This window comes from Gymnoscopelus braueri, assembly GCF_963280865.1.
Source record: "Gymnoscopelus braueri genome assembly, chromosome: 14".
NCBI classification, from domain to species: Eukaryota; Metazoa; Chordata; class Actinopteri; order Myctophiformes; family Myctophidae; genus Gymnoscopelus; species Gymnoscopelus braueri.
Genome location: NC_137619.1, coordinates 44,648,703 through 44,675,063, shown reverse-complemented (window position 1 = coordinate 44,675,063; position 26,361 = coordinate 44,648,703). Strand labels below are relative to the sequence as shown.

The 26,361-nt window shown below is 44.5% G+C and overlaps 1 protein-coding gene across 1 annotated transcript in view; it reads left to right on the top strand.

Moving 5' to 3' along the window:
- lrmda (leucine rich melanocyte differentiation associated) overlaps positions 1 to 26,361 on the top strand; it is a 363,776-nt gene that overhangs the window by 210,148 nt on the left and 127,267 nt on the right. Inside the window, exons 3-5 of the mRNA XM_080449796.1 lie at positions 16,159 to 16,285; positions 18,576 to 18,715; positions 24,730 to 24,856. Of these exons, the coding sequence (XP_080305922.1) occupies positions 16,159 to 16,285; positions 18,576 to 18,715; positions 24,730 to 24,856 (394 nt within the window). The remainder of the gene's footprint in view (positions 1 to 16,158; positions 16,286 to 18,575; positions 18,716 to 24,729; positions 24,857 to 26,361) is intronic.

Genomic DNA, 26,361 nt, shown 5'->3' with positions numbered 1-26,361 from the left:
CCACTTCAAACTGTCTTGCACGATGACATGTTCCATTATTTCCTTGCTTGGTGTAAAACAAGATGAAAAACAACAAAGAGGGAGGGGAAAAAAAGGGAAGAACTACTCCAAAGGTCAAATCAATAACTTTCTTGTACAACCACCATTTCATCTTGTAGGCACACCTACTTGTCAATCACCGAGGCTATTAATAGGTTTGTCAGAATCAAAGCGTTCATTGTCATGTACATAACTTCTGGTAAGCACTTCGGCACTTTGCATCATACTCATGCTGTATACAGTAGTGGTGGAAAGTAACTAAGTACATTTACTCAAGTACTGTACTTAAGTAAAATGTTGAGGTATTTGCACTTGAGTATTTCCCATTTCCAATGCTTTTACTTCTACTCCACTACATCTCAGAGGCAAATATTGTACTTTTACTCCACTACAATGATTTGAAAACTTTAGTTGCTAGTTACTTTGCAGATATACATTATTACATTATAAAACATACATTAACCACTTTAGCCCTATTTTATACCGAGGCTATTTGAAAATAGCCGATCTACAAGCTCACAACGCGTCGCATCGCGACGCGTTGTGAGCTTGTAGATCTGCTATTCTAGTACTTTTACATTTGGTACTTTAAGTATAATTGAATGCCAATACCTTTGTACTTTTACTCAAGTAAATTTTGGATTCCGGACTTTTACTTGTAACAGAGTACTTCTACATTGCAGTATTGATACTTTTACTTAAGTAAAACATTTGCGTACTTTTTCCACCACTGTGTAATGCTAGCTTTTTTACTATCTTAAACATATCTCCTTACTTTTGAATATTCAGCAGCGGTATAATGTGGGCTATAAGGGGGGGTGGGGGGGTGCAGCTCACTGGCACTTTACTTGATCAAAAAAACAAACGGGATTGGAGGGTTTAATTGGTACAGTACGGAATGAATAGTTGTCTAATTATCACTTCTCTGTCAGACCTCTTTGCCAAGATTACGTAATTATCATTTTTTGAAGCATTGTGGAAATAATATGGCTTTTTGTGTGTCATATCTGAGACGCGTCTGTACCTGACACTTAGCGAGCCACTTAATGATGTGCCGGAAAGACAGCTAATTATGTCATAATAATGGCTCGATGAACAAGGCAGGCCTGGTGAACGATATAGAGCCGCCAAGATGCTCGTGTTCCCACTATCACTATCGCACCGAGTATGTAAATCAAAATTTAAACAGGAGGTGTTTTTTTTAATTGCTAAATGCATTTTATTCATTATGCTACGGCACTTTGAATACCCCCAAACAGGGCCCGAATAAATGAAATTGTCTCTTGTTGGGTGGAAACCTCATATTATGTCCAAAACTGTCACTTTTCAGGATTCAAATTCAAAAGTGGCAAAAGTAGCAGATCTACAAGCTCAAAACGCGGCGCGAATTAAGCTTGCGGATCTGCTACTTTTGATGCTTTTTTTGTGAAGCTGTAGTATGATAGATATGATAGATCAAGTTCATTTAAAAAAAAAAACACAAAAAGTCCAAATCTGGAGATAAGAGTTTTCTGCCCGACAACAACAATGTTACTCTGTAAGCGGCTTTGCTTTCCGCAAACTGACAGCAACTCCCAAGTTTACAGGCCGCTTCCGGGTAGGATATCCCAATTAAATAACACCTGTTCTGTTTGCGTGGTTGGGGATCTGTCCCGCGTGTCGTATTATACACGTCCCCCCCCCTACAGAGCACATGGTTTGTCAAGGGGTGGAGAAAACGCTCCAGTTGCGGACCCCATGCTGGGCCACCAGATTTCTCGCCATACCTTCTTCTACACAACAAGTTCAAGGCCCGCCAGTCTGGTATACAGCCTGGTAATGGGGGATCCTTCCAACAAAAGAGGGGGGCGGAGGAACACGGCTGACACGCAACATCCGCAGGACCCAGGGAGGGGGTCGATGGGTAAAACTGATGGAAGGGGGTTGGCGGGGGGGGGGGGGGCATTGAACAGCAGCAGCCGTACACTAGACTGCTTTCGAAACTTTTTAATTAGCACTGATTACCTTTGCAGGAGAAAATGTTGGGGCTTGAAAGGATTTGTGTCAGCAAGTGAGAGATCAAAGATTGTGGTGCCGCGCATTTTAATCTGAGTGCTCTTGAGTTGGAGTGGGGAGATGTGTGTGTGTGTGTGTGTGTGTGTGTGTGTGTGTGTGTGTGTGTGAGAGAGAGAGAGAGAGCGAGGAGGGGGTTTTGAGTGCATCGTAGGTGGTACTGCAGTAGACTACCTCTGGTAATCCTGTCCACCAATCACACCCCAGGTCCAGTCACATTATGCGATTTTCCCACTAATGCAGAGAAATTAACCTTCGCTTTGAAATCTTCGCGACTAGAACCGCAGTCTATTCTCTCACTTTGGTTCCCCCGCCGAAGCCCTCTCTCTCATTATCCCGGCGCTCATGCATGCAATGCGCGTGCGTGCGCGGGCCCCGTGCGCGGCTCGCGTGTGCGTGTCCACATCAGACTGACAGGTCTTTCATAGAGGTGGTATTTAATGCATGCCTGGACAACAGTGTGACGCGGGTCATCCATCAGGCATCAAGACAACATCGATCATTTGCCATGAAGAGACCACGGGGTAGTGATTATTTGCTATTACGCTGTGGATGCTGAGGCATACAGATGGCTGGCAAGTTGACAGTTGAACTCGCTCGAGCCTAATGCGGGATGGCTTCCCCTCCCCCTCCCTCCCCTCCCAGGGAAAATGTTGACAGCGCTCAGCCCAACGCTGTAATGACAGAGCAATACTCAGTCAGACAGAGAACTCGGGCTGACAGAGTAGGATCCTTCCTCTGTTAGGATTCGGTGCATTTCGTTCCCACCACACACATATACGCGCGCGCGTACACACACATACTCGCACACACACACACACACACACACACACACACATACACACAAGCCGACATCTACTCTTTAATGATGAGTGTATCCATGGTGATGGCAATTTTTTTGCGTGTTACTTTGCTGATTGGCAACGCGAGTAGCTGATAGAAACTACAGTACGTCTTACAGCGTCTATTTTATACATTTTGGTTCCTCTTTTTTTTATTGTGTGCGTGCGTGTGTGTGCGCGTGCGCCCATGTGCATGAGTGACTGTGTGTTATTTGTGCAGCTAGTGATATACGCACTGACAGAGATGCCATCAGCGAATTGATTTTCAGCTCCGGCTCACCGAGAGAGGAGGGTGTTTGTCATGTGAAGAGACAACTAATCTTTCAATAGCAACATCCACAAGAACCATGGTGTGTACCGCTGTGGGAGCACACAGTCCAGCCATTATGAAGAGGAAAGCTTTCACGTGGCTCCATCACATCATACACAGTGCACTGTACACTATAGCCTCCTTTGATCTATTTTATCACAGCGCCCTCTGTTATAGGAACTGTCATTCTCAAACCATTTTAACACATTTAGACCGCATGGAACGCATCTGTGTCACCTTTTCATTATTTTACACTTTGGCTATTCAAAAATAGCAGATCTACAAGCTCGTAGCGCAGCACCGAGTGCCGCGCTACAAGCTTGTAGATCTGCTATTTTTGAAAAATTGTGAAAATGTGTGCAAATATATATTGTGTTGTTGTTTAATGCGAACATTAATAACTCTATTCTTTACTTCTGGGGGTCCCTGGAACAAAACATTTTGAAATGGGGGTCCACGGCCAAATACATATAATTTTGGGGGTCCTTGACACACTGATATAGAAACATGTTTTTTCAGAAAACTGTTGGGATTTAGAAGACATTTGTAGAATCGGCCTCAGGTCTTAATGGGTTAAATGTAGCATTCCTTATTTCGGGGCATGCCGTTAGCGGCGAAAATGTGCAAACATTTTTCAAAAATACCCAAATTAGAACACCTGCAAGCTGAAAAACGTGTCACAATGCCACTATGCGGCTATTTTCACCGTGGAACACCGTCGTACGACATACTATAGAATGGGCATTAGTGGCCTATGGCAGCAAAGCTCGTTGTTGACAACGTTGACAACGCCTTAGCCACTCGAACCCCAGAATTCATTTTCTGGGAGGAACATTCGCCAAAAATAGCCGATCTACAAGGTCACAATGCGCTGTGTTGCGACCATAGAGTTAAAAAAGAATAGAGAGGGCACCGGAAATCCCCTCCCATCCACATGCATTGAGTTGCTCACCCAGCGCATGGGCCGAAATCACCCCTTCTTCCGGTTTTGTGAAATGTGACGGGCAGGGCCTATTTAGGAATTCTGCAACACGTTATGCGTCACGGTGGTGAAGCGTTTTGCGCCACCTCCGTGCGCAACCCCGTGCTTAAGCTCGTGAGTCGAGCCCATTGGTCGAAACCGCTTTCGCTTATTGTGGGGAAAGTTTCGCTGAAAGTAGCCGGTCGGAGCTCGTCGATCTGTTATTTTCTCCTAACGCTTTCCCCACGATACGAATGCTGGGGTTTTAAGTGGTTAAAGAAGAGACATTAGCCCGTGTCAGTGGTCTCCGTCTGTTCACCCTTTTCCTGCCAGAGAGGCTCCTCTCATCCCTGCCGTTGTCCTGCTCCTCAATCAGGTCATTGTCGGGAGATTTTAAGGCTTCAGCCGGGGCCGGGGCCGGGCCGGGCCAAGCCAGGCCAGGGTCAAAACCAGGCTTATAAGGTCAGACCTGTCAGGAGCTACTGTCAGCTCCTTATCCCTGCCTGGGCAGGGGCTGATCCTGGGTCATTAATCAGATCGGGACGGGAAGTGCGAGGGGGAGGCGCGAAGCCAAGTCATGCTGACCTCAGACCGGTTGGCTTTGATGTGCTCTGGCCGAGGTTCTGTGTGTGTGCGTGTGTGTGTGTGTGTGTGCGCGTGTGTGTGTGTGTGTGTGTGTGTGTGTGCGTGCGTGCAGAGGAGCTGAGTCCATGTCTGATTCACACAGCTATCAGCCCTTCAGCTAACTCTAATGACATGGTGGAGAATATTAACCTCACACACTCAGCAGGGAGAAAGTGGATAATTTCCACTCGGTCGTCCATAACTCAAACGCTGCAGGGCGAGACACAAAGTGGTCTTATCGTGCAAACATGTACTGTGTAGGACAGCGGTTCTCAAAAATGTTCACGTCAAGGACCCCCAAATTGATATGCATTTAGCCGCGGACCCCGATCCGAAAATAGTTTGTGCCACGGACCCCCATAAGAGAAGATGTTTGTGAATTATTCCAAAATTGTGTTTAGTTTTTTCTACATAAAAAAAAAATGTTTTTTTTAATAGCCGAGCTACAACACGTTGCATTGCAGGTGCTTTTTACACATGCTTACAACATAGATAATAAACATGCAAAAATAATTCAGAATAATACTTCAGAATAATGTACATGAGGCCCACATCGCAATGCATATGGCGCAATGCTAGCTAGCTAACAGTTCACTGTATTTTCTCCGACATTAATTTGTTTATGCTTTCTATAAAGAAAGCTCTAATCTCCAAACGGTATAGCCGTGTGCAAAGTTCAATCTTTTCTTCGCCCGCGGCCTTAAACGTGCCCTAATGATTTGCATTGCCATTAATAGTAATTTTCAGCTGCCTGTGAGTGAGGAGACGTGTAATCCACTTCCCATGTGTCAATTGACATGCATTCAGGGAGGTTATACGTGTGTCCTGGACGTGTGATCTTTAAATGACTGCCACCTGAGGCCCCGCTGACACGGAGGACTCGGAGGAGTGTCACACAGAGAGCTGTGACTTTCTGCATGTGTTAAAGTGTGTGTGTGTGTGTGTGTGTGTGTGTGTGTGTGTGTGTGTGTGTGTGTGTGTGTGTGTGTGTGTGTGTGTGTGTGTGTGTGTGTGTGTGTGTGTGTGTGTGTGTGTGTGTGTGTGTGTGTGTGTGTGTGTGTGTGTGTGTGTGTGTGTGTGCACGCGCACTTCTGAGAGAGAGAGATAGAGACAGATGATGACAGTCTAATTCCCCGGTGCCATCAGAAATGCAGACGTGTACAGACCATGTAACATAGCTGGAGGGAATGGACCCTGTCAGAACAGTGCGGTGGGTGGGTGGGTTGTGTGTTTGGAGGCTCTGGGAGTGCGGTGGGTGGGTTGGTGGTGTGTTTGGAGGCTCTTTGAGTGCGGTGGGTGGGTGGGTTGTGTGTTTGGAGGCTCTGAGAGTGCGGTGGGTGGGTGGGTGGTGTGTTTGGAGGCTCTGGGAGTGCGGTGGGTGGGTGGGTTGTGTGTTTGGAGGCTCTGGGAGTGCGGTGGGTGGGTGGGTGGTGTGTTTTGGAGGCTCTGGGAGTGCGGTGGGTGGGTTGGTGGTGTGTTTGGAGGCTCTTGGAGTGCGGTGGGTGGGTGGGTGGTGTGTTTGGAGGCTCTTTGAGTGCGGTGGGTGGGTGGGTTGTGTGTTTGGAGGCTCTGAGAGTGCGGTGGGTGGGTGGGTGGTGTGTTTGGAGGCTCTGGGAGTGCGGTGGGTGGGTGGGTTGTGTGTTTGGAGGCTCTGGGAGTGCGGTGGGTGGGTGGGTGGTGTGTTTGGAGGCTCTGGGAGTGCGGTGGGTGGGTGGGTTGTGTGTTTTGAGGCTCTGGGAGTGTGGTGGGTGGGTGGGTTGTGTGTTTGGAGGCTCTGAGAGTGCGGTGGGTGGGTGGTGTGGTGTGTTTGGAGGCTCTGGGGCGCTTGCAGGACATCTTTAATGTGCTTTACTGATAGTGTCATCTTATTGTTTCCGCCAGGCCGAAGGCATGGCTTACCCCCTGTCCGTCCGTCCGTCCTTCTGTCTTGGAACAGCTAATCTCCGGCACCGTTGGCCTGATTGCAACGAAACTTTGCGCACACACTCCCTGGATGCCAATTCCGAACCTCTGCCCCAAACTTTTCACATTTTCACATGGGCCTGTTATAGCGCCACCATGAGGCCGATTTCTGACCTGGCGGAGACCTGTGCTCGAAGGAGCACTTTTTCTAGTTTACATTGAGTTGGTCCTGATAGCGTGTGGATGCCATGTTTGGATTATTATTTTTATTTAAAAAAAAAATATCGTCACAGTTATGTTAAAGCCCACATCTCGAAGTCTTTCAGCAGGCTACAGTGTTGTCATCGTCGCAGTCGGACAGGAACCTTGTATCTCCATCGTTTTAATAAATTAATGCGCACCACATTGTGACCTTCTAGATCTACTGTTTCTGCTATTAAAACATTTAGAAAGTGAACGTTAAAGTGGTTAAGTGTGTCTGTGGGTTTTATGAATATTTAACCAACGAAAAGCATTACAAAGAGCTTGTGACAAAATAATAACTACATTGGATCCATTGGAACACAGGTTTTATTTTCCCCATTCCTGAAAAGCAACAGTTTTGGACATACAAGGTTTCTGCCCGGCAACAGTGACGGATATTCTTATCTCTTTTGAAAGTAGGTGTCATGAGACCTACTGTAGTCCTGTACCTGGACTTTGATCGCAGTCAGACGCTTTTAGAACCAGCGACATCCATCACGGCGATTCCTTTTTCGAACGTTTCTTTTTTTTTCTTTCTCCCGAGCTAATAGCGACAAGCGGCCCGGATCCTTACTTCCTCTCTTTGCTCTCCAGCCATCTCCCCTCCATTCACTTTTCTTATTAAGTTTATTAACCCATTAAGACCGGGCAGGGAACGCATCTGTGTGTCATTTTTAGATTGATTTGGGCTATTCAAAAATAGCAGATATACAAGCTCATAGCGCGGCACCGAGTGCCGCGCTATGAGCTTGTAGATCTGCTATTTATTTGAAAAATCTGGAACATTTGTGCAAACCTTTGAATATATTTATATATATATTTTTAAACAAACTATGCTATATCAGTGGTGCTCAAACTTTTTCATGTCAAATGATATGTTTTTGGCCGCCGATCCGCATCAAAATATGTTGTTCCAGGGACCCCCAGAAGCAAAGATTTGATTCGAGTTAATTAATGTTTGCTTAAAAAATATATATAGTAAAATGTTCACACATTTTCAAAAATAGTAGATCTACAAGCTCATAGTGCGGCACTCGGTGCCGCGCTATGAGCTTGTAGATCTGCTATTTTTGAATAGCCAAAGTATAACATGATGGCGCTTATACACAAATGTGTTCCCGATCTTAATGGGTTAAAGCCAGTCCCAGATCCTTGGCTATCGCTGGCTCCCCGCTCCCTTCTCTCCCGTTCATTACATGGCCTTATCCTGGCAGGCAATCTGAAGTCTGCTCTGGATAGTCCATTATGCACATATGAGGACCATCATGGCCCCGGTATTGGCCAATTCATCAAACATTTATCTGTTGCCCTCTGAACAGCGCGTCAATTTGCCTGTCACTCGGCGGCCCCCCTGGCTCTCCTATTGGAATAAGAGTGCATTGCCTCTCACTGGCTGCACCACAGCCAAGCTACTGCCTTTTGAATGGACTGCAAATCCTCCAACTGTGGAGCAACAGCCACCAGGGCTACTCGCATTTTCAACAGTGGTTCTTTTTTTGTTTTGTTGCATATAAGACCTGAGGCCGATTCTACGAATGCCTTCTGAATCAGTGGTTCTCAAACTTTTTCGCGCCACAGACCCCCAAATTGATATACATTTGGCGGGAGGGGGACCCCCCCCATCTTAAAAGGTCTTGTGCCAGGAACCCCAGAAGAGAAGATATGTGTTTCTACTAAATGTCTTCTAAATGTCTTCTAAATCCCAACAGTTTTCTGAAAAAAACGTATGTTTTCTATATCCGTGGTTCTCAAACTTTTTCATGTCAAGGACCCCCAAAGTTATATGTATTTGGCCGCGAGTGAAAATGTTTGTTCCAGGGACCGCCAGAAGCAAAGAATAGAGTTAAAATGTTTGCTTTAAACAATATATATTCAAAGATTTGCACACATTTTCACGATTTTTCAAAAATAGCAGATCCACAAGCTCGTAGTAGCCTACGGCACTCGGTGCCGCGCTATGAGCTTGTATATCTGCTATTTTTGAATAGCTAAAATGTAAAATAATGCTTTTTAGCTCAAATGAAAAAGTGACACAGATGCGTTCGAGGTCTAAACGGGTTAAAACATTTCACGATTAAAAAAAAAATGCACAAAAATAGCAGATGTACAAGGTCGCAGCGCTTGCATGCTATTTTTGGGAACTACTGTTCTCAAAAAGAGTTTTCTGGAAAAACGTAGCGATACCACAATGTAAATCTATTCTGTAAAAGGCCTATAGGCCTATCTATCCCGTGTAATAAATGTTGACGAGCGGAGACGGAGAGGTTGCCGTCCTCCATCTCTCATCCGCCGCCCTAAAGGACATCTGACATGACACCGGTGGGAAAGCCATCGACAGGACTGACTGGCATTTCAGCCAATAACGGTGGAGAGTTTTCTCCCCCCCCGTGCTGTCGGCAGTGGTTTATCAATCATTGTGTCTGCATTAGTATTAGTCTATTGATCGGGCTGCCTATGTCTGCATGGCCCCCTGATGTCCTCTCTCCACTCTCTCTCTGTGTGTGTGTGTGTGTGTGTGTGTGTGTGTGTGTGTGTGTGTGTGTGTGTGTGTGTGTGTGTGTGTGTGTGTGTGTGTGTGTGTGTGTGTGTGTGTGTGTGTGTGTGTGTGTGTGTGTGTGTGTGTGTGTGTGTGTGTGTGTGTGTGTGTGTGTGTGTGTGTGTGTGCGTGCGCGCGCTGTTCTTACTTCAACTTTGTGTTTTTGACCTGCCGCACAGGCTATTAGCTACTATTAGCATGGACATACAGTATCACACGGAATAGTTGATGTTGTCGTAGCTGAGGCGTGCTAAATTTGTATTTTTCACGCTCATTTTTATGAATGTTTGCTGAACGTTTTCATTTCTCTTCTTCATCTCAAACCTTCATTTATGCTCAAGAGGCACTGATGAGTGAACGACACACAAACAACAGTAAGACAATGAGACAAACACAAGACAGACATCTAAAGACATTGACTTGGCCAACTACCAAATAGCTAACTACAAAAATAATGAAATAGTAAAAATACTAAATAGACTACATACTGTAGACATACTAAAAGCAGAATAAAACAGACTTCAAATTTCAAACGATAGCATTATGAGCCTTTAGATGGGCAATGTTTTGCTATTTGTTATACGAAAAGAGGTCTGGGCATGCAATCAGGTGTGTTATCATACAGGAGCACACCCATTCGCACACACGCACGCACACACACACACTAATGCACACACACATGGACGTGTGATGTATGGCGGTGAGCTAACACAGGCTAAGTGGTAGTCATAGCGTAAAGACAGGCCCGGGTGAAGTATTAGCTCTGACAATGAGGCTGATCATAATTATCTTAACAAGGAGAGAATTCATTGCTTCACCTCATTAAAGCTACCGCCTCACTCTCTTCCACCCCACCTCTCTCTCTCGCTCTCTCTCTCTCTCTTTCTCTCTCTCTCTCTCTCTCTCTCTCTCTCTCTCTCTCTCTCTCTCTCCTCTGACCCTCAAACTAATGCATCAATCCTATAAATGAAATATCTTATGTAACTGTCTTGACTCTTTGTAAATAGTACCAGTTAAATAGTATGCAGACTAAAGTATGTTCATTAACTAATAGAAATGTCGAGCTTATATTGTTGTTTTTAAAAAGGAAAATGTATTGCAACAGATTGCAATATAATTTCACGTGTCTTAACATATATCCTAATGCCTATCTACCCTAGCCTATTTACAAGCTCATAACACTGCCATGCTTGTAGATCAGACATTTTTGATGCGCAACACTGGCGCTCAACTAAGTGTAAGTCAGGCTTAAGCCTGACATATATTTAATTGCACGCTGGTGTTGCCTGCGGTAAATAGCAGAATCTGCTATTTACTGAGCCCGACACGGCACGAAACTAAGTATAAATGAGGCTTTAGGCATCTGTATTGTGGTGTGTGTGTGTGTGTGTACTGTACCAGGCCTGTCGGCCAAAAGCAGTCCGACTGTTTTAGCTCCTGTTAGCCCATGGGTGTGTCTGTCCGTCCGTCCGTCCGTCTACAGTATATACCAGGGGTCGGCAACCTTTTTGAAATGAAGTGCCATGTTTATATTTTCTAGATAGTCTGTGTACCATTTCAACATTCATGACACCACATACAAATGTAATATTTCCAGCAGATTTTGATTGTCCATAAATATGAGGCTACACTTAGGCTCAATTGTAGCCTGACAGCGAGTCGCGGGTTCGAGTCCCAATCCCGACGGCTTTTCCTGCGTGTCACTCCCCATCTCTCTCTCCCCGTTTCCTGTCTAACAGCACTTCACTATCAATAAAGGCATAAAAAGCTCCCCAAAAAAAACTTTAAAAAAACATCCTCTCTCTCACACTTATGCCAGTGTGCCAGTGTGCCAGTGTGCCAGTGTGCCCTCCCCTGTGCCAATGTTGGCACCCGTCAGAGTTGCCAGATATGCTTATTATAATTTCCCCGCAAGATTTTATTTGAAAATAGCCGATCTACTGTACAAGCTCACAACGCGTCGCATCGCGACGCGTTGTGAGCTTGTAGATCTGCTATTTTCAAATAGCTGATGTATTATGTTAAAGTGCTCATGTGGCCCATAGTCGCTTCTTTTGGGCTGGTTTTCCTAGACCTGGTTGCTTGTTCTCTCACAGAATCTGGCAACACTGGCACCCGTGCCTAAGGTTGCCTACCCCTGGTATATACTGATGACATCCAGATATGAGCTATATGGGGCACAGGCAGACAGACGGGTATAAAAGAATATAGGTAAAACCACAAATTCTCATAGGAGTATGTCTGATGTCATCAATAATAGTATCGGCGTCATAGACTGGCATGGACTCCATGTTTAGGCTTATCTGACTCCGGAACTCCATATATGGGCATAAAAGGTACACAGACAGACGGACGGGTACATACAAATGGACGTTGAGAACCAGTCCACTAATTGCAACGGTGCCTGCACAAATCGGTGTAGTTAGGAATATTTCCAATATTTCCACAGCGTGGCAAGTCCTTCACTCTGAATTATACTTTGAATCAACACCTGTCCGTGTGTGTGTGTGTGTGTGTGTGTGTGTGTGTGTGTGTGTGCTAGTCTTGCAAACCGGTGGACCAGTCAGCGACAGCGCCACAGTTTTTTGTTGCACTCTGCTAGTAGGCCAAGGACAAAGACATTCCCTGATTTTTTTTCTCCCCCAATCTGTCAACAACAACTATGCTACCACAGATCTACCGTGGATAAAAGCCTTTCCATATATACACCAGCGTGTCCACACTTGGAGAAAAGACCTTTCCACTAAATTGCATCCCTAATTCAGTTGGTCCATCGGTTGTGATGAATCAGTTGAGTGGCCCTTCTGTGATCAAGGTTCATCTAGAAATAGGTCAGGATGATCAGATGAACTATCAATTTGTTTCGCTCTCTACGCAGTAAAAGCCTGAGTGTTAACTATCTACGCTCCTGCCGAAAGCGGGCAGAGAGATTGATTTCACCCCTGTCCCTGTGTGTGTGTGTGTGTGTGTGTGTGTGTGTGTGTGTGTGTGTGTGTGTGTGTGCTAATCTCGCAAACCCGGTGGACCAGTCAGCGCCACCGTTTTTGTGCACTCTGCCAGTAGGCCAAGGACAAAGACATTCCCTGATTTTTCCCCCCCCAATCTGTCAACAACTATGCTACCACAGATCTACCATCCCTTCGGAGTACAATATGAAGGAGTGGCCCTTGAGGCCCATTGATACTGAAGTGCTTCTATTGACTCTACATACAGGTCCATGTAAGCAGGTGGTATTAATGCCATTGACTTTGTCTTTAGTTTAGAGTTTCAAGCTTTTCTCCTCTTTTTTTTTACCGCAGTTTTACAATTCCCCAGGCAAACACAGATACACAAAAGAAACAAACGGAACACGCACATGCAATAGCAAGCGTGGTTAACTGTGACACGATGGAGTGAACTTAACGCAAACTCACTGAAAGTGACAAGTAAGTAAAGGTGAACTACAGTGACACATGCCGGGAGTCTTACACCTCTATAGCCTATAAAAGAGAATGGCCTGCTATAGACACTGTCCATGCCAACAAGATACGCATGTTCAAGTACTGAATAAAATAAGAACACACTGTTTATTTACAAGCTTGTTTTCCATCGGCTGGTGGAGATCTGCGCTCCGTAGAGCACACTTTTTCTAGTCATAGTTGTTTTTTTTCTGCTCACCAAATCGCTCCAGCTTAGGGATTTGAGTCAATTACGCTCCTTAGTTTAGTTAAAAGCAAGAGCTCCTCGTTTTTGTTTTTGGGGTTGGGGCGGGGGCGGGGGGGATAAAGTACTTTTACTGAACAGCATCAACTTTGTTAGTTTTCTAAGCTCAGAGCATTAAAAACAAGAAAGCTTATTAAAAAAAAGTGAAATGAAACCAAATGTTTGGCGTTCTAGGCGGAAATGTGCAGAGAGTGGAGTGCATGCGGCATAGGCTGGAGACTATTACAAGTTCAATCCGTGTGCACTGTAGTTAATGCTGGATGGGGGACTCAGCGGCTCTCTCTCTCTCTCCCCCGGCTGTGAATTTAACTGATTAAATCAGCCAGTGCACACAGCGGTGGTGACATGAAAACAACAATTAATAAGGCTCCCCTCTGTGCCATGCAAGATCCCTTTAACCGAGCAGCTAATAACATAACCCACAGGACTGCAGCCTAGCACGCACGCACGCACGCACACACACACGCACATATTATGCACGCGCGCGCATGTGCACGCACACACACACAGACACCGCAAATACAGGTATGGGTGGTTAGCACACTGCATTTTCAAGTGTTCACCGTGATGTTTGTGCTGTAAGGTATCCACATCGTGCGCTTACATGTAATTGTATGTTTATGATGGTTTTCTTCGCGCGTTCTGTTTATTTACAAGTATACACACATAAGTCACCCTTTGAAACACACACTTAACGTTCTGAGTTGGCCAGAGTAGAGTCAGGGTGGGCCATGCTTCTCATCTTCCAACATTCTGCAATCTCTCTCTCTCTCTCTCTCTCTCTCTCTCTCTCTCTCTCTCTCTCTCTGTCATTTTGTATTACCTCCCCTATGACTAGTATGTCTGTACATTATGTTTATCTTCTCTTACACTGATTACCACTGCCTGCCATCCATTTGCAGATTGTCATGATAAGGGTGTTGTATTTACATAGCCCACCTCTGTGTGTGTGTGTGTGTGTGTGTGTGTGTGTGTGTGTGTGTGCGCGCGAGTGGTGGAAAGTAACTAAGTACATTTACTTAAGTACTGTACTTAAGTAAAATTTTGAGGTATTTGTACTTTATTCGAGTATTTCCAATTTCCAATACTTTTACTTCTACTCCACTACATCTCAGAGGCAAATATTGTACTTTTACTCCACTACAACTATTTGGAAACTTTAGTTACTTTTCAGATATAAATTATACTATAAAACATACATTAACCACTTTAGCCCTATTTTATACATAGGCTATTTGAAAATAGCAGATCTACAAGCACACAACGCGTCGCATCACGACGTGTTGTGAGCTTGTAGATCTTCTATTTTCAAATAGTTTAGTACTTTTACTTTTGGTACTTTAAGTACATTTTCATGCTAATACTTTTGTACTTTTACTCAAGTACATTTTTAATTCAGGACTTTAATTGTAACAGAGTGTTTCTATATTGCAGTATTGGTACTTTTACTTAAGTAAAGAATTTAGTACTTTTTCCACCACTGGTGCGTGTTTGTGCGCGCTCGTGCGCATATTATGACGACACCGACACTAGCCAGAGCTGCAATGTGTTTGTATTAGTTCACGCTCGGTGCAGCTTGTTTAGATCTAGCCATATATACTATGTATTACCTTGAGGTTGTCATGCAATAATGTGACATTGTTTACAGGCACGCACACAGCTAACATAATGTCAAGGTGGCCCTGCAGCTTCTGATACAACAAACAAAGTCTGTGATTTATTAGCTCAAAGCAGTTACTAAGTGAAGCCAGGAGCTGGTTGTAACACGATCTATTTCTAATAATAAAGTCCTCTGCGCTTCATCTATTAAACCATTAGCTAGTCGAGGAAGTCATGTATATGCTTTATTATCATTTTCCATGCTAGTATAATCCCAGCGTGCGCGGCAGTGTCATGTGAGCATGTGAGAAACTGTGTGTTGTTGTTGAAGGATTCGGTCTTAGCCAGGTCCTGGCAGATCTAAATGTCAGTGAAGTCACCCTGGCCACTTTAACACGGCGGCTTTGACAGTCTGTGGCGTGTGAAGGATTAGGGAAACGCACACAAACCGCCTTTGTGCACCTTCCACGACTCGCAAGGTCCTAACATTACCTCAAACAGCGCCCTCCATCATTTTTATGTCTGTGTGAAAGTGTGTGTGTGTGTGTGTGTGTGTGTGTGTGTGTGTGTGTGTGTGTGTGTGTGTGTGTGTGTGTGTGTGTGTGTGTGTGTGTGTGTGTGTGTGTGTGTGTGTGTGTGTTGCGTGTGTGTGTGTGATGTGTGTGTGCGTTGAGATAGAGAGAGAGTGAGAGAGTGTGAAAGAGAGACTCGAGATGACCTTTCACCTCACTTTGCAATGCATCATAAAACAAATGGAAAGAATTCCGCCATTTTGGAAAAGAAAAAAAAAAGAAGAAAAAAAAAACATCCTTTGGTGTTAAGATCTCAAACTAGCCCCCATCGCCGGAACAGTTGCAACAAAAAAAAAGTTTCCCTTCCCATTCCGTCTGTGATTGCGAGTGTATTCCGGCTTCCAACTGGTGAAAATGATGGATGACAAGTTAAATTTGTGTCCGGGGAGTGAAGGTGAACTGTGACAGAGTGATTTGTCTTGGGAATGGAGGGTTAGGGTCAGGCGAAACTGGGCGCCTCAAGGCACAAGACATTGACAAATTCATCCTGCCCGCCGCATTTCTGAAGCCTTTTGTTTTGAATCCTGGCTACTCACAAGTGACCCCCATCCCTCATCCTGCCAGGGCGCTGAAGGATGCCTCGCCATGCCAGGGGAGCTCAGCACCACTAATTCTTGTCATTCACTCCCCTGACAGGCCTAGGGCCCACACTCTCTGTCTGAAAAGAGAGAGGGGAGGCTGGAAATATTTATTTCTGCACAACAATGGCTGGGTTTTCAGATTTAAGGCTATATCAATTTCTCCCCCCCCCCCCCCCTGTTGCCTTATCATTGCAGGTCACTGACGGGCCTCAAAGCGTTCACCGGGCTGGAAGAGCTGGTCGTCGACAACAATCTGCTCGGAAATGACCTCCGGTTGCCTGGGTTGCCGCAGCTACACACCCTGACGCTCAATAAGAACCAAATATCCTTTTCAACCCGAAGCACTCAACTCTCTCTCTTAACCACTTGAGCCCTAATAGCATTCCTATTCTGTGGGGTGGTTTGGGGGGCGGGGGGGCTGTATTATTCTTTTGGCGCTCTGTTTTCCCTCTACACCAAATCTCTTCGCCGGAAATAGCCGATCTGCAAGCTTGAAGAGCGGGCTGGCTGTCTCTGGCAAGATTTGGTGTAGAGGGAAAGTGGCGACTCATGTTGGTTTGACTATGTACAGAGGGGTCTAAAGTGGTTTAACTGTGCCTTCTCCCTCCGGTGGTGCAGTGTACTGTACAAAAGAACACTCAGATCGACGCCCCGGCCAGAGCTAACCAGGATTAACTGCCTTTCGACGTCGATCGTATATATATCTGTCTTCACATGTGCTATTGTTCCAAAGAACCATTTTTGGCGCTCACAAACTGTGGCTGTTATAACATAATGTGTTTCAACAGAGAGTCCTGGTTTGTCCCAGAACCCCACCAGAGTGCAAGGCTTTGAACCACAGAGACCTCTAGTGGAGTCAGACTTCAGAATCAGCTCAGTGAACAGTTTGGTGTGTCAATTCTGCCAATTTCAGACATTTTCAAACATTAAAATACTGTCACACTGTGATGGATTGTGGGCTTGTAGATTGGCTATTTTCACTATATTTTAAAATGGGGCTTAAGTGTTTAATTCATTATATATTTTTTTGTACACTTGGGTCCCAAGAGCTTCCTATGCAGTGGAGTCAACAGTACAGTATTTCTGTTTGAAGTCATGAGCTTGCAAAAAATGATAATAATAAAAAAATACAGTACCTGCTGGATTAGCTCCAATTTAGTGTTGTATGTTCTGAAATATAGATACGTTAAAATTACATACAGTATCGCAAAATACTCAATACTTTTCAGATTCTTCACATTCAAGCTTTTGCGTGTTATATATCAGTTCCGTACTGTATGATTTTTAGTTCCTTGAAAGGAAATTCATTTATTTCTCCTTAAATAAATAAATGAATTACTCCGTGGCCATTTAGCTCATTGGCTTTCAACGTGTCCCACTTACAGTACCTTCGAGAAGCCAACCTGTTAAACCAGAACTCGACACAGCCAGCCTAAATTCAGGACATTGAAACATTGCACGGGTGTTTATGATCACTCAGAAATGTGTGAACTTGCTTCCTCCCTTAGTTTCAGAGCAGCATTAGCAAACGTGTCCTGTTTTGCTCGGGTTGGATAGATCCTAGGGGGTAATGACACACACACACGCACGCACACACGCACACACAAAACGCACACACACAAAACGCACGCTCACACACACACACACACACACACACACACACACACACACACACACACACACACACACACACACACACACACACACACACACACACACACACACACACAAAACGCACGCACGCACAAACACGCGAGCACACAAACAGATGCACACACACTTCCAGAGTCAACATTAAAACTGGGGCTCCTTGAAGTGTTCGTCTGGGCTCTCTGTGCTCGGTTTGGTTGTGAAGTGGTCGGCACATGCTAATAGGCCAATTATGTACATCCTGCCGTGGCACATTGCCATTTTAAAGCTCGAGCACTGCATTAGCGCAGTTGTATTTTGACACTTTGGGGCTCAATTTTCCAAAGAAGTGAATGTATTAGTGATGAATGTGCCTGCTTAGGGGGCTGTTTGTTTTTTTTCCTACGTTTTTTCGTTGAAAGTTTTCCAACGGCACGGCTCTCTGGGAAGCACGGTTCTATGTGAACCACAGGGCATCCATCATTTTGTCACCCGTTGTACACCCAGCCACCTAGGAAATGAAAGCGAATGCGTGAGGGGGGGAAAGCAAGGGAGCGTGCACGAGCGAGAGAGAGAGAGAGAGAGAAATTGCCTCACTTCTATACCCCCAAAATCCTACACCTTAAACACTTAGCCCTATAAACTTCATCGTACAACAAATAGCAAAATTAGCCAATCTACATAAAACACATTATGAGCTTGTAGATCTGCTTTCCCTGTTATTTTTGATTTTTTTTTGGACATTTTTCCAAAGCAAATTGTGAAAATGTTGGAAAACTTTGGAAAATGTTCACCCATGTTGACTTGCCCAGTGACTTGGCCCTTTGAGTGCAAGCGGTAAATTTGACAGTGACATGCAGCAGTAGGCAGCGAGTTGGGTCGGGTTTGGGGGGGGGGGGCTGTGTGGAGGAGGGTCTGTGGGGATGGTTAAATGCTAATGTAATTAACAGCACCGGGTTCCTTGACATCCGCCCTCTTGACACCTGACTGATATCGAGGCCCTGCTGGAACACTTGGCCGACGTGACCCCGGCGCTGGAGTACCTGAGCCTGCTGGGGAACGAGGCCTGTCCCAACCAGCTGGTCAGCCCGGATAAGGACGAGGATGACTACCAGAGATACAGGTATACATGATGGGGTACATTCACATTATCTCTCGCGTATATGCTCCTAAATGTTACTACGTTGATGGACAGACAGACAGACAGACAGACAGACATTCAGGTGTCATAGCAGCAACAGCAGTAAGCATGAAACACCGGATGATTTGATTTTTTTGATATAATAATTAAGAAATACGAGTAAACACAATATAACTTAAACCCAGGATATACACATACAAGCATAATAAAACACTTATTTCCAATGTGGTCCTGCAACACTAAATAAAAATAAATAGTCCAATAGACTAAATTACACCAATACATTACATAGCACGCCGCACAACACAACACATGAACGACAAAATACAAAACACTGAAAACCACCTAATAAATATCAAACCATAAAAACACACATCTAAAGTGCATCACTAGCTTGTAGATTATTCCATAACAGTATTTAACATAACACACAGGTAACACAAGAGTTGAGAGATAAGAATATGATCAATAAAAATAGCCTTATAGATTCTGACCCTGCAGCCATCTCCAATTGGGCTGACTGGAGTTGACTCATGTATATTCTATCAATAAAGACTAGTGTAATGTGCAATCTATAACCAGTAAATATAAACGTACATACATCACCTATGAATGGATATACGGTATGTACGGACTATCGACAGTGACTTTGAGGCTGATATACAGTTATGTACAGTGTCAGCTGGCCTACGACGTTGGGTATGTGGATAATATATGTACAGTCTGTTGACAGTGAATGTAATGAGTACGTATGCAATCTGTCAATAGTGAAATTGAACCACGGTTCGTCATAACGGGCATCTGTCATGGCGGTTCTGTAGTGTACATCAAAGTATTCTGTGTGCTAAATCTGTGAATGTGCCAGAGTCAAGCAGAACTCATTAATCCAAGACTGATTAGATTAGATAGATAGATAGATAGATAGATAGGTATTGTAACACGACAGTTGAGAAATGGTGTTTGTTCAGAAAATGTTTTTTCTTGTTTTTGTTTTGATGATGTTATAAGTGATGGATGTTTGAGAGCCAGCCTCCTCCTTACAGCACATTTCACAAGCAGCAGATTGTGGATTCAACCACATCACTCTAAAAAGCTTTGTCAACAGGGCCTCTCTCTACATTCGGGGGTTTGCAAAAAAATGGATTTCATGTGTGACTAGTCACTGCCACAAATGAGTGTTTACTACCCTGGCGTAACAGAGGGAGATTATGCATTAAACATCAGAGCTCAGGCCTCAAGTCATGCAATGTGACCGCCATTTGTCAGGCTCTTTTACACGAAATGCGATAAAAGGGGCGAAAAGCATACTCTCTTTTGTCTGTTTAAGCCCCTAAGTGCTTGTTTCTGACTCTGTGCTGCCCTATTAATCATTTACCACCCATGCCGTGAATGGTCTTTCTTTTTCTCACTCCCCTTCGTCTCTCTTTCTCTCTCTCTCTCTCACTTTCCTCACTCTCTCCCTCCCTCTGTCTCTTTCTAACTCATGCTCTCAGGTCTCAGTCCGACCCCCCCCCCACCCCCTCTCTGTCTCCCTCTCTCCTCTCACCTTGCATGCTTGTCTTACCGCTGAGGGGAAAGCCATTCTGCTTTGACTGACAGCGTCTACGCGGCCCTGTGATGTAATATTCATAATGTGTCACGCGGGTAAAACATCAATTTAAGCTTGATGCAGATTTCATGTCTGACAAGGCTAGGCAGCGTTGTGGGTCGTGACAGGGCTGGCCTTGGGGCAATAAATACCCCCAGCCCTGTGCTGTGCCCCTGGAACTCTCGATAGTCTCTCAAGTGAAATACCCTGCTGGCGCCTTGCATTGGCGTCCCCCAATTAGTCCAATGACACAGAAAGTCACTGCATGATGTGCAGTGCATACACTACTACTGCTGTATGGTCTGTCTGTGGGGAGGCTGGCTGGCTGGCAGTCGCCCCCCCCTTGCTCATCCTCAGTGGCCGTCTGAGGTACTGCAACAACAAAGGCTGTTCAAACTGTAATGGCAAATTGTATTGTGTGTGTGTGTGTGTGTGTGTGTGTGTGTGTACTTGTATTACTATTACTTGTGAGGGCCAAATGTCCCCACAGGTATATAGAAGAATATGAGAAATAGACAACTTTCCTTGTCCTCACAAGATAAATTGTTGTTTTATAGTTTTTTTTTTAGTTAAGATTACAATTGAAGAGATTGAGGTTGGAGGTTAGGATTAGTATTAGACTTTTAGAGGTCATCTTTAGTGGTTGGGAGACTTAGTTGCATGCCGCATCGAAAATAAGACTAATTCAGCTATTTTCAGTTTTAGACACTGTAGGGTTAGGTGCAAAAAATACCCCCCAAAAATAAAAATAAATAAAATGCTGATTCATAAAATTGCTGTTCTAAAATGTTAATGTCCTCACAATAATACAAGTGTGCGAGCATGCATACGTACGTACGTACGTGCATGCGAGCGGCCTGTGTGCCAGGCTCAAATGCTATACTGCACCGTGGCCCCACAGGTTTCTGTTTGGAATATCCTGTATTTTCTTCTTTTTTTTTTTGGTGACAAAGAGAAGTGGCTTGAACTCTGTGGTGCTTGTGTTGTAATGTGACCTGCCTTTTGAGCCTATTGTTGCGTGACATGTTTGCGGCCGTGTTCCGGGAGACGTTATCAGTCGGTTGGGATCAGAGGAATCGCATAGAAGGGCTGTTTGGCCTGAGGGGCGGCACCTCCACCACCTGTTCATTGTGTTCACCTTGTTCTGTTCAAACACCGCACATTTAACGGAAGAACAATTGAACAGTCATCATTTTTAGATTTCTTATTATGCTCTGACGTGATATGGAAGAGGACAATGGCACAGTATGTTATTATTATCAAAGGGATAATATCATTCAGTGTTTAATTAAGTAATATAACATGAGAGGGAGTGCTGTTGAGTGCATATTGTAGTCTATCAGCATGGCCGTGATTCGCTCACACACAGGCATAAGTTTGCAGGCCGAGGGCTGAAGATAATCACAGCCGTGCTCATATTCAGTACAACAGCACAACCTTAGTGTGATATTGCTTTTATACAACCATTCTACTACAAACTATTGTTATTAATCGATTAATGGGATATTTTATGATTTTGTTTATAATTTTCCCGTTTACTCAGCTCATACACATATGCGGTATAGTTTATTCAATGAAAATGTTGTCGAGCAACATATAAACAGGCTAACATTAAGAACAGGCTAACATTAGCTAGTCTAGCTATCCAGTGAAATGATAGGTTACAGTAAAAATATATAAAATGATATAATATAATGTTATACTGTTGTCCATTGCCTTATCCAATTGAATTACCCGACCAGAACTAACTGTTCTATATTAATAATACATATTTTTTTAACAACATAAACAATATGTTAGTTATTACCATAGCAAGTTAATGACAATTATCAACTTGTGTAGGACACGTTTCCTTCCACTGTCTTCACAGCGTTGGTGTTGGTGTTCAATAGATATGATTTCCTTTTTTTTCCTCCTGCGGTCGTTTTACACCTCCCCTCTCTCTTCCCCGGGCGAGCGAGTGAGCGAGCCCCGGTTCCCCCTGGCCTCCCTCTGCGGTTGGCTTGAATCATTAATATCCCCGCTGGCTGACAGAGCCTTGTCATCCGCCGTGACCCAGTGATGGTTGGGGTCACCTACGCACAATGACCTCTCTGCATGTCTCCCAAGGGCATCCTCACATTTCATCATCATGGAAATGTCCCGAACACGGCCCTTTTAACGGGGGAGAGAGGTGCAGGAAGGAAGTAACGGGTGGGTGGGTGGGTGGGGTAGGGGGCTCTGGATTGGTGTGCTGCTAGCACGGGGCACTCTACCACCAGTGTTGCCAGGTCTAGGAAAACAAGCCCAAAAGAAGTGACTAATAGGCTGCCTGTTTGTTCTTAAAGAAGTAGTCCACCCAAAAAAATACTTATTTGCTATCAATTGCACACCCCATGAAGCCTTGATTCTTTTTTGTTTTTGTCGCATTCCAAGCCAATTTGATTCCCGTCCCCTACCGGGTAATGTATCCGGTAGGAGACACAAAGTAGATCATTTGTGTCTCCTACTGGAAGTACACCCTGTCATCAAATTATTGGCTTAGGAATGCAAAAAAAAAAGAAGAAAAAAAAACATGAATTCAAGGCTTCATGGGGTGTGCAATTGATAGCAAATAAGTAATTTTTTGGGGGGAACCACTCCTTTAAAATAAAATGTGGAATAATTGGACGATTAAAAAAAAAAAAAAATTCAACAACACAACACAAATCTGATCCGGGGCTCCCTGGCACAAAACATTTTATTTTTGGGTTGAGGGTTAGGGACAAATAGGCTACATATTCATTTGGGGGGTCCTTGACATGAAAATGTTTTAGAACCACTGTGTTTAAACAACAGGAAGCAAGGCCAAATAAGCAACTACACTTTAGAATCAATCCCCAAAAAACGCTACTCGCAACTAACCAATATTTACAAGTTACTTTACAGAACAACAAGCCCAAAGTCGCAAGCAAACATGGCAACACTGCACTCTACTGAAAATGAGCACCTATTTAGGGTTATAGCAACAGGCCGCTGGTCACATTCAATCCCCTGTGTCTGTAAGATCATTAAGGGGGATATAATGTATTTAATGCTCTCTCCCCCCCTCTTGTGTCTTCTTTTACCAACACAATTAACCCCATATTGTGTTAGTAGTAGGCTACCAATGGTGGAAGAAGTACTTAGATGTTCTTTTTTACTTAAGTAAAAGTAGTAATGTTGTAGAAATACTCTTTTATTACAAGTAAAAGTCCTACACATAATATATTTGAAAAAAATTGCTTGAGTAAAAGTACAAACATACTGGCATCAAAATACAGTACCAAAGTAAAAGTACTAAAATGTAAACACAAAATTGTCGAACCTTTAAAAAAAATTGCCGATCTACAAGCTGACAACACGCCACGTTAGAATACTCCAGTCAAGTAAATTACCTCAAAATTGTACAGTACTCGAGTAAATGTACTTTCCCACCCCATGATTAAGGGGGATCTAACGTATTTAACGTTCTCCCCCCTCTGCTCTCTTCTTTGCCAACACAATTAACCCCACACTACACTGTGGTACTGCAACGTGCTATACCGCAACGTGGGCCATTTGTTTTACTTAAGACACGTTAATGTCATTGTCAATGGAGTGGGAGAACCCTGCATTGCCCACCTCATAATCCCCAGGTGTTGAAAACTTGACACGTTTCTTTTCTCTCTTTTTTTCCCGTGTGTGTGTGTGTGCCATTTCCCCTCATCATCATCGCCATCATCAATTTGTCACGGCTCCCCCCACACGCAGGTCCTGTCTGTGCCCATATCCACGTCCCTTCTCACCCTTCACTTAAGCACTAGCTTGCATGTCTTTTTCGACTGCCAGCCCCAGCCCATGACATACCGGGCTCTCCCTCTATCCATGCCTAGCCTGTGAAAGGATCTGTTGTCATCTATGTATTCCGACCATTATCTCCTGACGGTTTTCTCCCCCCCCCCTCCCTCAATGAAAGACGGAGAGTGTCTGTCTGTAAAGCTCAGAGACGTGTATCTGTGTGATGCTACCAGAATGACAGCTCTCTGGCAGATGGGTTGTATCTCCTTTCGTTCTATTTATAATGTGTCGTCCTTTTATTTTTATCACCTTTTTGAAGGTTATTACGTACAAGCCGTGATATCATTGCCGTGAAATCTGCATTGCTGTTAAATCTAAGTAAATAAGGCGTATTTTCAAGTTTTCTCGTGCATGATGTAGATGTATTGGCATTTCTGTCACATTGATTAATGTCGCATGCTTTGCACGAATAAACGCCATGCTGCTTTCATTTGTTTGTTTGTTTATATTTTTCATATGTGTTTCGGGTTTCCGCACACCAGCGAAACACATGTTTAGACCGTTTTTTTTCTCCTCCTCTCTTTCTCTCCCTCTCCCTTTCTCTGTCAATCTCTCTCTTTCTCCGTCTCAGATACTTTGTTCTGCACAAGTTGCCTCAGTTGAAGTTCCTTGACAGCAGGAAGGTGACCAAGAGAGAAGTGACGGAGGCGAAGGCGAGAGGCGCGTTCATGAAAGTGGTCAAGCCCAAGTCTGACACGGTGAGTTAGGCTAAGCCGTTCACCATTTCTTCCTGCCACCAATAGTGTTTAATGCAGTCCTTCTCCTCTCTGAAGTTCACAAGATCACGCTCTCTGGCGAATTTGTCACATTCAAACCGCCTTCCTCTCTTCTCTTTTTTTCTTTTCTTTCATCTCTCTCCCCTCCTTTCGTCCTGTGGCATGCCTGTGTGTCAGTCTCTCCTTAACAGGGGTCTCGGTCGGTGGTGCTGTGGCCCTTTGAACAGAGGCCTCAACCAAGCACACTCTCTCTCTCTCTCTCTCTCTCTCTCTCTCTCTCTCTCTCTCTCTCTCTCTCTCTCTCTCTCTCTCACTCTTCTGAGGGTAGTGTCCGTTTAATTAGACCAAAAGAGTGCGTACGTGCGTGCGTGCGTGCGTGCGTGCGTGCATGTGTGCGTCCGTGCGTGTACTTATATCACTACACTTGTTAGGGCCAAATGTCCCCACAAGTATAGTAGAATTTGAGAATTTGAGATTTTTCCTGCTCCTCACAAGAGAATGGTTGAAAATGATACTTAGAATTATGTTTACAATTAGGAAAAGATTCAGATTAGGATTAGACATTTAGAGGTTAGGTTTAGGTAGATCGGCACTGAAAATAGCCGATCTACAAGCTCTCAACACGGCTATGTTCGGCTTTAGGGTTAGAGTAAAACATTTCGAAAATTTGCAAAAATGGCATTCATACAATTACTGTCCTAACATGTTGATGTCCCCACAAGCATAGTAATACAAAAGTGCGTGCGTGCGTGCATGTGTTTGTGCGTGTGTGTGTGTGTGTACACACGCGTGAGTGCCTAGATGTGTGTGTGACCGCAGACTGACCTCATTCCGTATGCATGAGCCTAGATCAAAGTGGACGTGTGGCTGTCCGGCTGCGGTTGTGTCACCCGGCATGACACGGGTGGCGATCGGAGTGACAGCGCACGTACATGCCAGTCACAACCGCTTAATTATCCCCGGCTCCGTGCACTTATTCCTCCTTCTCCTGTTCCCCCCCTCCCTCCTCGCCTTGTTTGGGGACACGGGACTAATTAGAGTTGGGTGTAAATATACACCCTTTCTTGTCCCGCGTCTCCCTCGCCCGAACCCCCCAACAACAACGCGGTGTAAATTAACAGCTTTTTGCTAAGGACTTGATTTCATGTAATTGCTAGGATCATGAAATATTTACTGTACAGATCAGCCAGGGCTTTGTCATCGTCTTCCAGATCCCCATGGGCTCTGACGGAGCGGAGCCCGGGAGGTAAAAATGGATCCGGAGTGGCAAGAACAAAGCCGAGCCCAATGACAAATCAGAAGCATGCGAGTTGAAGCGGGGTTTAAAAGTGCACGGGGAAAACAAAATATTTATCGTTTCAGACAATCAGCTAAGATGGCGTACTGTCTTGGTGTCAGTTCACGCGACGCTTTGTTCTCGATTTCTTTCGTGCAAAGTGGCAAGCAAGAAAGTAAAAACATTGAAATAATTTAACCCCGGTCTGCCA